The following is a 12,611-nucleotide window of genomic DNA, read 5'->3' as shown; positions in this document are numbered from 1 at the left end:
CAAAGTATAAATGTAATTTCAAAAAATGTGCCTATGGGTGGTTTTGGATAGTCTTCTATGGTAAATGGTAACTGTGGTGTTGTGTCGTGTGGTGCCCTCACCTGATCCATCCTCTCCCTGTTGCTGCTTCTGTTGTCGCTGCCTCAGAGGGAGGAGTGGGTGGGAGGTGCTGAAGGCTGCAGCTGGACCTCCTTTAGTACTGTGAATCACACGCACACAAACCATTTCGATTACCTACCTAGGTCAGTCTTTGGATGTTGTCTGCTGCTGTACTGCTAAAATAAATTTTTGGCAGGATTACAGTGCATTCGTAAAGTATTTAGAGCTCTTGACATTTTCCACATTTTGTTTTGTTACAGACTTATTCTAAAAYTGATTATKTACACACAATACCCCATAATGACAAATCGAAAACAGAAATACCTTATTTCCATAAGTATTCAGACCCTTTGCTATGAGACTCGAAATTGAGCTCAGGTGCATCCTGTTACCATTGATCATCCTTGAGATGTTTCTACAACGTAATTGGAGTCCACCTGTGGTAAATTCAATTGATTGGACATGATTTAGAGCTGGCCGCCTGGCCAAACTGAGCAATCGGGGGAGAATGGCCTTGGTCAGGGAGGTGACCAAGAACCCGATGGTCACTCTGACAGAGCTCCAGAGTTCTTCTGTGGAGATGGGAGAATGTTCCAGAAGGACAATCATCTCCGCAGCACTCCACCAATCAGGCACTTACGGTAGAGTGGCCAGACGGAAGCCAATGAATGGAGCAAAGTACAGAGAGATCCTTAATGGAAACCTTCTCCAGAGTGCTCGGGACCTCAGACTGGGGTGAAGGTTCAACTTCCAACTGGACAACAACCCGAAGCACACAGCCAAGACAACGCAGGCGTGGCTTTGGGACAAGTCTCTGAATGTCCTTGAGTGACCCAGCCAGAGCCCGGACTTGAACCCGATCTAATATCTCTGGAGAGACCTGAAAATATCTGTGCATGCAGTGATGCTCCCCATCCAACCTGACAGAGCTTGAGAGGATCTGCAGAGAGGAATGGGAGAAACTCCCCAAATACAGGTGTGCCAAGCTTGTAGCGTCACACCCAAGAATACTCGAGGCTGTAATCTCTGACAAAGGTGCTTCAACAAAGTACTGAGTAAAGGGTCTGAATACTTATGTAAATATGATTTCAGTTTTTTTTATTTGTAATTATTTGCAAACATTTATAAACCAATTTTTTGCTTTGTCATTATGGGGTATTGTGTGCAGATTGATTAAATAGTTTTTTTTCTTCAATTTAGAATAAGGCTGTAATATAACAAAATGTGGAAAAAGTCAAGGGGTCTGAATACTTTCCAAAGGCACTGTATATCCTTTCCTAGACTATGTGAATTCATTGAGGTCTTACGTGATTCATTCAGGTCTTAAGTACACAGACAGTTTAAGGGATTAGCCCCTCTTACACCTTCGGTAAAGCAGATTGACCCACATTCCCTAGAACATTATCGGTTTAGCCGTCTCTTATTGCTCGCATTTTTAAAGGTCCAATGCAACGGTTTTCATCTCAATATCAAATCATTTCTGGGTAACAATTATGTACCTTACTGTGATTGTTTTTTTAAATGGTCAAAAGATGTCTTGCTAGGACTGTCTGGTGGGTGGTCTGAGTGGGGAGGTGAAAACTTAAAATTAGCAGAGGGGTTTGGAACACTTATTGGTCTATCAACTAATTTACTGCATGGTGATGTCACCATGGATGGCCAAAACTCCATCCCACCAAAACAGGTTGAAATTTCAGGCTGTCTTTTCAAAAACAGTCCTTACACTAAAAGGGCATTATCATAACTTTCACAGTATTATGCCAACCTCAGTGTGGAAATATATATAAAACACAKGAAATGTATTTATTTGACAGCACTGGGCCTTTAAGAATGAGTGAAAGTGAATACTAAAAGTAAACAGACATCAGGAAGAGACACCCCATAACCACCCACCCTCCACACAGATAAACAACCCATCAGTCAGTTGACACTATGGTCGTTGTTGATCCCGACCTACTGTCCCTTTAATCCCATTAATTAATCGTAATCTTTAACCCTCCCACTGATCAACCAACAAACACGATAGACAATGTTCACGCAATATGTTTTCTTCAAGGCTGGAATGATTGTGGAATATAAATGAACTAATATCGATAAACACAGTGGAGGAGAAGGTGAGGACAAAATTGGAAGGGCCAGCAAATACATGTGAAAGGTGAGAGGAAACAATGTAATATTTTCCAAGATCTCTATATGGGAAACACAGGTTGGTGAAATATGAAATGAGAAGGGTGGGAGAGACTTACAGAGGGTCAGAGTCTTCAGCAGGGTGCAGGAAGTACCTGTTGGAGACATCAGGGCTGCTCTGGGCAGAGACAGACAGAGAGGCCTCGRTGATGCCAGGGGTCACCTGGAAGCTTCGCTTGGTGGCGTTGGAGATGGGCACTGAGGGGCGGGCACTCTTCGGCTGAGCCATGGCTCGGGCTGTTGTGAGAGGAGGGGAGAGGCATCAATCAAAACAGAGGTGGGTGGGTAAGGAGTGGAGAATGTAAATTGTCTCATTGAACTGCAGCTGCTTATTTTCATTCCCGGTCAAGTTCTGTCTAAATGTATCCTGTTAAGATCAGCAAGTCAAGATACATAACAGACGATTGAAAATTGCAAGGGGATTACCTACAAATGTGCAATGAAAAGTTGTGGGAATTACAGTAGAAATAAAAAAAGACAAGTGACACTTCAGTTTAACCAAATCATTTTCTATAAGTAAGAAACCATTAATACTGTTCTTCCTTGTCTTACAGGTTCAACAGCTTTAGTCGATCCACCCAGTTGGCACTACCCTCCCTGCTCATACAAATAAAACATACTGCACAGTACATCACTATATCTCAACTAGGCTTTGGCGGTACACCGTATACTGGGGTATTTTGAAATACCGATGGTATGATTCTCAATATCGTCAAAACGTAATAAATAAATAAATAAAACAAATATATATATATAGGATTTGGGGCCCCCTGAAGCTCAGGGGGTGTGTGCTACGCCACTGATGAAAAATATAGGTTCACCATCTAAGATGTGCCAGTTTSCTAACTTGCTAGCTAAGTAGCTCCCTTGCACGATCAAGCTTATTGGTTACAGCAGACACACCCACCCAATCATCAACTGAACCAGGTGAGGAGCAGATGATGCTCACCATCTTTGAACTCCTCAGTCCTGGGTTGGACAAACTCTGGCTTGACCGTCTCAAACCACCAGAAGAACTCCGCAATGAACACCATCACATTGTGCTGCAGGGAGAGAATAGGGCCCATGTTAGACAACAGACATATAGCCTAACGCCCTGGCAGCTAGCTATCCGTGGCTARCTTAGCATCGCACAATGACATTGCCTTTCCCCATGAGATATTAAGTACTGTCGCCCTAACAACCAATATTTTGTGTGCTAGCAGAGTACTGTTGTGAGTATGGTATCAAATCCCAGAAGTCATTTGGTACATGCAACAGCTCATAAACGCTAATATATGGAATATTTACCTTGAGCACCAGTGGAGAGTAGAGCATATCTTCTATTGTTAGGTAAAAGCTCTTGTTGAGATACTCGTTGGCAAACTCCTTGAGCAGCTGGATGTTATACAGACTGTCAGCTATGGAGGTCACCTCCTTCAGGCATATATCTGATAGGAGACACACAGGTCAAAAGGTCAGGATGGAGCTGAAAGACCTGCTGCTTAGATATCACATAGAAGGAGCACAGGATTACACAACTCAGCTTAAGAGAACAACACTAGTTTGCCATGGTCTATTTMAATTATAAATCAGATGAAAGACATTCGTGATTGCTTAGTTCAATCAAGGCCTTCTAACTAGGCCTAACCAGGGAAACAAATTGCATAGGCTTCCTCTGACCAACAAAGTAATTCAACATATCTAATGATTAGCCTAAGTTTGTTGAGTGGGATGGCGTCCATGTCCTACCGTCGAGCTTCATGAGGTTGGGGCAGTAGTAGTGGACCACGGTGAGGAGCGCGGCTCCATCACACACATCCCTCATCAGGTCCTCCAGCAGGGGGAAGAAGGGCAACTGGCGCCCTGACGTGTGCTCCCTGCGGTACCGCACCTGACCACCAGGGGGAGGRAGAGAGTCAGCCCATCTCCATGGCTTGAGCGCCTCTGAGTTATTATAGTCCTACCAAACAGCCTAGGGCTTATTCAGTGGACGGCAATGTTTATAAGGTTGCAGATAGAAATATAATGACAAGAGTAGATAGGAATGTAATGACAAAGGCAGACACGGTTCCCTATTGAATAWAACAGAATAATGTCCGGTCTAGACAATGCATTTCTAGCAGAATTCATTCAGTGGCACTTCCTGAATAAGCCCCAATCTGTCTGTGTGAGGGTGGAGATGGGTGGAGTGGTCCTTCATAGAGCAGTGACATGGAGCCATGGTTGGTCTGCCACCAACCCTCACAAACCTCTCTGTGAATGCAGTGTCACTGTCCCCACAGTCAAACCAGGCCACTAGCATACAGAAGAGGGTCACATGGGAATCACTGGCCCACTTCTGCTCGCTAACTGTGTGGTGTTAAAAAAAAAAAAAAAACTGAGCTAGCCTATTGCATTCATCAATGCTCTAGTCTACTGGCCAGGACTAGCTGAACAGCCTGAACCACATTAACTTAATGATTAATCAAACTAAACTCCAACCATCAACCAAATACAAGGACTACAGACTGAATATGTGATAAGAAATACTAAATGGACCCCAATCCATAGGCCTCCCAGTCTAAACACAACTTGGCCACAGTAGTAGCAAATAAAATAACCCATCCTGCAATATGAATATACAAATCTTCAGAGGGGGGGGGGGGGGGGCGGAGGCTATTTATTCAAGTGTAACTACCATAAAACAACACACCAATCTTTAATTGGGAAGTAGCTAATTCCACATGGGTAGGCCTAACTAGAGTGACAAGTCAGAGAAAAAGATTACTAGAAGGTTCCAGATCTCTAGGGCTCTCTAGGGAGGCAGGGACATCTACAGTAAGGAGGACTACTGCAGGTGTACTACCACTGTGGAGAGCTCCTACACCTCTGGCTCCAGCATGCAGTGGGCCAGGGCGTGCACGAAATCAGACTGAGTGGCACAGACAGCAGAGTGGAAGAAGGAGACCGCGGGCAGAGCAGAGAGACACCGTGAGAGGCCAGGGAGAGACCACATGGGTACAGCAGACAGAGACAGCATAGGAGGGGTGGGCATGGTAAAGGTTGTGGGCACAGGTGGAAATGGCATCAATATCTCAGCACATGAGCAAAGGAAAGCAAGGGCTGAGCGATGGATACATGGCTCTCTCTCACTCAAGACACTTCCACATTTTCTGTTTTCCCACACTCACTCACACACATCTTTCTCTCTTGTCCACACGCCATTATGACTCCACAGTTTGCAGCAGCTTGAAATGAAAGGCAAAAAACATTGTTCACCCAAAATAAACATTGTCACCAAATATCCAAAACAACCGGACTAGACAAGGGTGTGACATTCTCAACTAAAAATTTGAATAACCAAAAACACCAGCCTTCTCCCACTGGCTGGTTGACTCAATGGCTACAAGCAGCACAGAAAGGGCTTGGATGAGCCATGGTGGTGTGGTGCGTGTGCACATAGACACAGAACTATGCGTGCAAAAGGGAGGAGAGGGGGGACTATTAGCAGCCAACTTACAGGTACTAGTTTCCAATACCATTTGGAGGGAGACTATCCGAGTAGCAGGAGAGAGGGGAGGGGGGAGGAGGAGGAAGGAGGAGACAGATAGGAAGAATAGGAGCAGAAAGGTCAAAGGTCAGACAGGATTGGATCTGCTTCCGGGTTAAGGGTTAAGAGAACAGAGGTCAATCAGGGTTCAAGCCCAAATGGCAGTAGATGAAGAGCTATGTTGACTTGGACCAGGTCTTTCTTGAAAAATAGATATGTCGATGAGACTAACCTGCAAAAATACAAATAAATTGGTTTTACAACAGCAATTATTYTTGGAATGTGTCCTGGATGTATAGACTGCAGTATAGAGACTGATGATGCATCAAGAGCAGCAAGCTCCATGGGGGGCCGTTTTGGCTCTAGCGCTTCAGTTTCCTCGTCTTCTATCTATGGCAGTGCCATGAGAGCGCGGTGCTGCTCCAGCCTCACCTTCTGGTGATTGGGAGACTCAAGCGGGTGATGCTTGACTTTAAGCTCTCTCTCTGTGATCTCCCTCATCTTCAGGTTCACCTGCAACAAAAGCAACATTCACTCTTAGTTCTTAAAGTGCTATTTTCTGAATGTCTCTTGCTGATAGACAACTAAAATAAGAACATGTATGTTAAAACACACACAGACAGACACCTCCACTCTTATAGTGTGTGTGTGTGTGTGTGTGTGTGTGTGTGTGTTGGGCAAATACATGTTTGTGTATTCCCCACCATACCTTGTTGATCCAGAATACCATGGCGTCCTCCAGGTCAAAGGGCAGCTCCTTGGAGGCGCTGAAGGTGGAGAAGCGTTTAACGCAGGCCACCACCTTCTCTATGCTGATCATCTCCACCGTGTAGGCCATCATCAGGGCATCAACCATCGGCATGTGGGCACTCTGGAGGGAAACGATGGCACAGATTAGACCAGAAAACACACACACTGTGTAAAGGTAGGTCATCGTAGGGGCATGTGGGAAGATGGAGGGGGAGCGAGGGATACATAGGTCTAGGTCAGTTCCGAAAACACCATGTTATTGATCAATCATGGGATAGGTCAGTTCAGAAAACAGTAGGGTATTGATCAATCATGGGTATGTTGGCATTGTGTGGGGGCAGGACGAGCCAGAACAATCACGTCAAAATCGGGGCATCGACTGTGGGCACAGGGCACTCGGTGTGTGAGGGGACAGGGATGGCAAAGAACAGGTCCATCACGGCAAAAATTATGGGCATGTGATGGGGATGGGTGGGTGGAGGGGGGAGAGACAGAGGAAAAACAAAATCAGGGGTATGTGGGGACATGGGCACATAAGTCTAATTAAAGACATGCTCCAGATTTTTTAACCTCCCGCTTTGGGATGGATGTGTCAATGTGGTTCATACTCTGCCATCGGAAAGCCTTCAGACCCCTTGAATTTTTCCACATTTTGTTCGGTTACAGCTGCCCCCCCCCCCCACCCTAATCTACACACACCACAAAGCAAAAACAGGTTTAGAAATGTTTGCTAATTTATTAAAAATAAAACTGAAATATCACTTTTACATACAGTACCAGTCAAAAATTCAGACACACCTACTCATTCCAGGGAATAATAGTGAAGACATCAAAACTATGAAATAACACATATGGAATCACGTAGTAACCAAAAACGTGTTACTTCAAAATATATTTTATGAGATTCTTCAAAGTAGCCACCCTTTGCCTTGATGACAGCTTTGCACACTTTTAACATTCAAATCAACCAGCTTCACCTCGAATGCGTTTCCAACAGTCTTGAAGGAGTTCCCACATATGCTGAGCACTTGTTGGCTGCTTTTCCTTCACTCTGCGGTCCAACTCATCCCAAACCATCTCAATTGGGTTGAGGTCAGGTGATTATGGAGGCCAGGTCATCTGATGCAGCACTCCATAACTCTCCTTCTTGGTCAAATAGCCCTTACACAGCCTGGAGGTGTGTTGGGTCATTGTCCTGTTGAAAAACAAATGATTGTCCCACTAAGCCCAAACAAGATGTGATGGTGTATCGCTGCAGAATGCTGTGGTAGCCATGCTGGTTAAGTGTCTTTAATTCTAAATGAATTACTGACAGCATCACCAGCAAAACACCCCCACACCATCACACCTCCTACATGCGGAGATCATCCGTTCACCTACTCTGCGAACCAAAAATCTCAAATTTGGACTCAGACCAAAGCACAGATTTCCAACGGTCTAATGTCCATTGCGCTTCTTCTTATTGGTGTCCTTTAGGTGTCCTTTAGTCCTTTAGTCCTTTGTATGTCTTCACTATTATTCTACAACGTAAAAAAGAAAAACAACTCTGGAATGAGTAGGTGTTCAAAATTTTGACTGGTACTGTAAGTATTCAGACCCTTTACTCAGTACTTTGTTGAAGCACCTTTGGCGGAGATTACAGCCTCGAGTCTTCTTGGGTATGATACAAGCTTGGAACACCTGTATTTGGGGAGTTTCTCCCATTCCTCTCTGCAGATCCTCTCAAGCTCTGTCAGGTTGGATGGGGAGCGTCGCTGCGCAGCTATTTTCAAGTCTCTCCAGWGATGTTCAGGCTCTGGCTGGGCCACTCAAGAACATTCAGAGACTTGTCCCGAAGCCATGCCTGCGTTACCTTGTCTGTGTGCTTGGGGYCATTGTCCTGTTGGAATGTAAACCATAGCCCCTGTCTGAGGTCCTAAGTGCTCTGGTGTAGGTTTTCATCAAGGATCTCTGTACTTTGCTCYGTTCATCTTTCCCTCGATCCTGACTAGTCACCATGCTTCACCATAGCGATGGTATTGACCAGGTGATGAGGCTTGGCTTTCAGGCCAAAGAGTTCAATCTTGGTTTCATCAGACCAGAGAATAATGTTTCTCATGGTCAGAGTCCTTTAGGTGCCTTTTGGCAAACTCCAAGCGGGCTGTCATGTGCCTTTTACTGAGGAGTGGCTTACGTCTGGCCACTCTACGATAAAGGCCTGATTGGTGGAGTGCTGCAGAGATGGTTGTCCTTCTGAAGGTTCTCCCATCTCCACAGAGGAACCATCGGATTCTTGGGTCATTCTCCCCCCGATTGCTCAGTTTTGCCAGGCGGCCAGCTCTAGGAAGAGTCTTGGTGGATCCAAACTTCTTCCATTTAAGAATGATGGAGGCCACTGTGTTCTTTGGGACCTTCAATGCGGAATAMATKTTTTTGTACCCTTCCCCAGATCTGTGCCTCGATACAATCCTGTCTCGGAGCTCTACAGACAATTCATCCGACCTCATGGCTTGGTTTTTGCTTTGACATGCACTGTCAACTGTGGGACCTTATATAGACAGGTTTGTGCCTTTCCAAATCATGTACAATCAATTGAAAGTAACAGGTGGACTCCAATCAAGTTGTAGAACTATCTCAAGGATGGTAAATGGAAACACCATGCACCGGAGCTCAATTTCGAGTGTCATAACAAAGGGTCTGAGAATACTTAAGTAAATAAGGAATGTTTATTTTTATTTTTAATATATTTCCACACAAAAAAAACTGCTTTTGCTTTGTCATTATGGGGTATTGGGTGTAGATTGATGAGGGGAAAATAAACAAATTTAATCAACTTTAGAATAAGTCTGTAACATAATAAAATCTGGAAAAAGTCAAGGGGTCTGAATACTTTCTGAACGCACTGTAAGTATTCACACCCCTGAGCCAATACATATTAGAATCACCTTTGGCAGCGATTACAGCTGTGRGTCTTKYTGGRWAARTCTCTAAGAGCTTTGCACAACTGGTTTGTACAATATTTGCCTTTTATTATTTTCAAAACTCTTCAMGCTCTGTCAAATCGGTTGTTGATCATTGCTAGACAACCATTTCCATGTCTTGCCATAGATTTTCAAGCAGATGTAAGTCAAAACTAACTCGGCCACTCAGGAAAATTCACTGTCTTCTTGGTAAGAACCTCCAGTGTAGATTTGGCCTTGTGTTATAGGTTGTCCTGCTGAAATGTTTAATTCATCTCCCAGTGTCTGGTGGAAAGAAGACTGAACGAGGTTTTCCTCTAGGATTTTGCCTGTCCTTAATTATCTGCAAGCCATCACGAAAAAGGAGCAGGCTAACGCTAGCAGTGCTAACCAACCAGTGTTTTTATCCACGTCTGAGCAGAAATGACAATCACAAGGTGGAACTGGAAAATGGATAGGGATTCGTTTGCCCTAAATGCACCACGTGCAAGCAGCTTAGGGAAGAGATCCTCCGGCTGTTTGCTCGGCTGCGAGAAAAGGATAACCTGCTTTCTAAGTACACTGACCTTGCTGTAACCCAGGCAAAACGAATCTTAGAATTAAATGCCTCCTATAGCAAAGATGTTTATGAGTCGGGCAGTGTTGATCTGTCCCAATCCCACAGTTCAGCAGGTCGCTGACTTGTATTTGTATTTTTTATTTAACTAGGGAGGGTCAGGTAAGAACAAATTCTTATTTACAATGACGGCCTACCCCGRGCTTGTGCGCCGCCCTATGGGACTCCCAATCATGGCCGKTTGTGATACAGCCTGRAATCAAACCAGGGTCTGTAATRACACCGCTAGCACTGATATGCAGTGCCTTAGACCGTTGCGCCACTCAGGAGCCCAGAAGGGTCTTGGACCATCCTCCACCTTCCTGGGGTTTCCRACACCATCTGCTGTTGCGAAGGGTCAGGCTAGCCTGGCTCGAAGCCTCCATCCCCCCTGCCCGAAGCAGTCCAAACCCAGGAAGGACTACAAAAAAAAAAATGTAACACACCCTTGCTAGCACAGAGAAGAGAATAATTATGCACTGCMCCACTTTCTTTACTATTACCTATTGATTTAATATTCATGTTGACGAAGAGTGACTCCAAGGTCATTGAATTTATTAATCTTTTGAGCTCTATGGACATTATCMGACATGTTATTAGGCYCACCAATAACAGCAGCCAAAATCTGGACCTGGTTATTACCAAGAGCCTTTCTATTAACATATCCTCCAGTTGATGTTTCTTTATCTGATCACTGTGTATTTGTTTACGACCTTGTTGCCCATAGCACAGGGTAATACTGAACACATTACTAAAACACACTAACTTGCAACAGATTTATGAACAATTAGCATCACCTATTCTGCCTTCCTCTTGTGATCCTTTAGTTGGATCACTTTAATAGCAAATTAAAGGGCAACCATTGATGCCATTGTCTGGTAAGGTTGAAAAAGGCCACATCCAAACAGAAAGCCCCTTGGATGAATGAGGAAACTAATCAATTAAAGAGAAATTGCAGAAAGGCAGAGCGGAAGTGGAGAAAGTCAAATTGCACTTCCATTATGATATTCTGAGAGAGCATCTTGGCATATACAGTACCAGTCAACGGTTTGGACACACCAACTCATTCAAGGGTCTTTCTTTATTGTTACCATTTTCTACATTGTAGAATAACAGCGAAGACATCATAAAATCATGTAGTAACCAAAAGCGTTTAATCAAAATATATTTGAGATTTTTCAAATAGCCACCCTTGAYGACGGCTTTGCACACTCTTGGCATTCTCTCAAACAGCTTCATGAGGTAGTCACCTGGAATGCACTTCAATTAACAGGTGTGCCTTGTTAAAAGTTAATTTGTGGAATTTCTTAATGCATTTGAGCCAATCAGTTGTGTTGTGACAAGGTAGGGGTGGAATACAGAAGACTGTCCTATTTGGTAAAAGACCAAGTCCACATTATGGCAAGAACAGTTAAAATAAGCAGAGAGAAACAATAGTCCATGATTACTTTAAAAAYGTCAAGAACTTTGAAAGTTTCTTCAAGTGCAGTCGCAAAAACCATCAAGTGCTATGATGAAACTGGCTCTCATGAGGACTGCCACAGGAAAGGAAGACCCAGTTACCTCTGCTGCGGAGGATAAGTTCATTAGAGTTACCTGCACTTCAGATTGCAGCTCAAATAACTGCTTCACAGAGTTCAAGTAACAGACACATCAACTGTTAAAGAGGAGACTGCGTGAATCAGGCCTTCATGGTCGAATTGCTGCAAAGAAACCACTACGAAAGGACACCAATAAGAAGAAGAGACTTGCTTGGTCCAAGAAACACGATCAATGGACATTAGACCRGTGGMAATCTKTYCTTTGGTCTGATGAGTCCAAATTTGAGATTTTTGGTTCCAACCGTGTCTTTTTGAGACGCCGAGTAGGTGAAGGGATGATTTCCGCATGTGTGGTTCCCATTATTTGTTTTTCAAAAGGACAATGACCCAACACACATCCAGGCTGTGTAAGGGCTATTTTACCAAGAGGGAAAGTGCATCAGATGACCTGTCCTCCACAATCACCCGACTTCAACCCAATTGAGATGGTTTGAGATGAGTTGGGACCGCAGAGTGAAGGAAAAGCAGCCAACAAGTGCTCAGCATATGTGGGAACTCCTTCAAGACTGTTGGAAAAGCATTCCAGGTGAAGCTGGTTGAGAGAATGCCAAGAGTGCAAAGAGCTGTCATCAAGGCAAAGGGTGGCTATTTGAAGAATCTCAAATATAAAATACTTTTTTGGTTACTAAATGATTCTATATGTGTTTATTTCATAGTTTATGTCTTCACTATTATTCTACAATGTAGAAAATAGTAAAAATAAAGAAAAACCCTTGAATGAGTAAGTTTGTCCAAACCTTTGACTGGTACTGTATAACAAGCCATTTGAAACGCCAGACGGGCTCATTTCAAACTTGATCCCTGTTAATCAGAATAATCTGAGTGCACTCTTATCGACCATTGTCGGCCTAATAAATCCTAGCCCCGCAAACCTATTCAGAGAAGATAAACATTCGGCTGGGAATCAGTCAAGCAAGACCTGATGAGAA

At 44.0% G+C, this 12,611-nt stretch overlaps 1 protein-coding gene across 3 annotated transcripts in view; it reads right to left on the bottom strand.

Annotated features, from left to right (window-relative positions):
• Window positions 1-12,611, bottom strand: part of LOC111975131 (calmodulin-regulated spectrin-associated protein 1-B) — a 50,250-nt gene that overhangs the window by 13,690 nt on the left and 23,949 nt on the right. The window contains exons 4-11 of one of the 3 annotated variants that reach the window (XM_024003315.2): window positions 6,507-6,668; window positions 6,230-6,310; window positions 5,768-5,800; window positions 4,018-4,159; window positions 3,577-3,716; window positions 3,236-3,329; window positions 2,346-2,523; window positions 102-199 (exon numbers count right to left, since the gene is read on the bottom strand). In XM_024003315.2, the coding sequence (XP_023859083.1) occupies window positions 102-199; window positions 2,346-2,523; window positions 3,236-3,329; window positions 3,577-3,716; window positions 4,018-4,159; window positions 5,768-5,800; window positions 6,230-6,310; window positions 6,507-6,668 (928 nt within the window). The remainder of the gene's footprint in view (window positions 1-101; window positions 200-2,345; window positions 2,524-3,235; window positions 3,330-3,576; window positions 3,717-4,017; window positions 4,160-5,767; window positions 5,801-6,229; window positions 6,311-6,506; window positions 6,669-12,611) is intronic. The other 2 variants (XM_024003317.2, XM_024003316.2) reach the window with 2 other exon arrangements.

Source organism: Salvelinus sp. IW2-2015, linkage group LG15, assembly GCF_002910315.2.
Source record: "Salvelinus sp. IW2-2015 linkage group LG15, ASM291031v2, whole genome shotgun sequence".
In the NCBI taxonomy this organism is placed as follows: domain Eukaryota; kingdom Metazoa; phylum Chordata; class Actinopteri; order Salmoniformes; family Salmonidae; genus Salvelinus; species Salvelinus sp. IW2-2015.
This window is presented reverse-complemented; position numbering and strand designations above follow the sequence as displayed.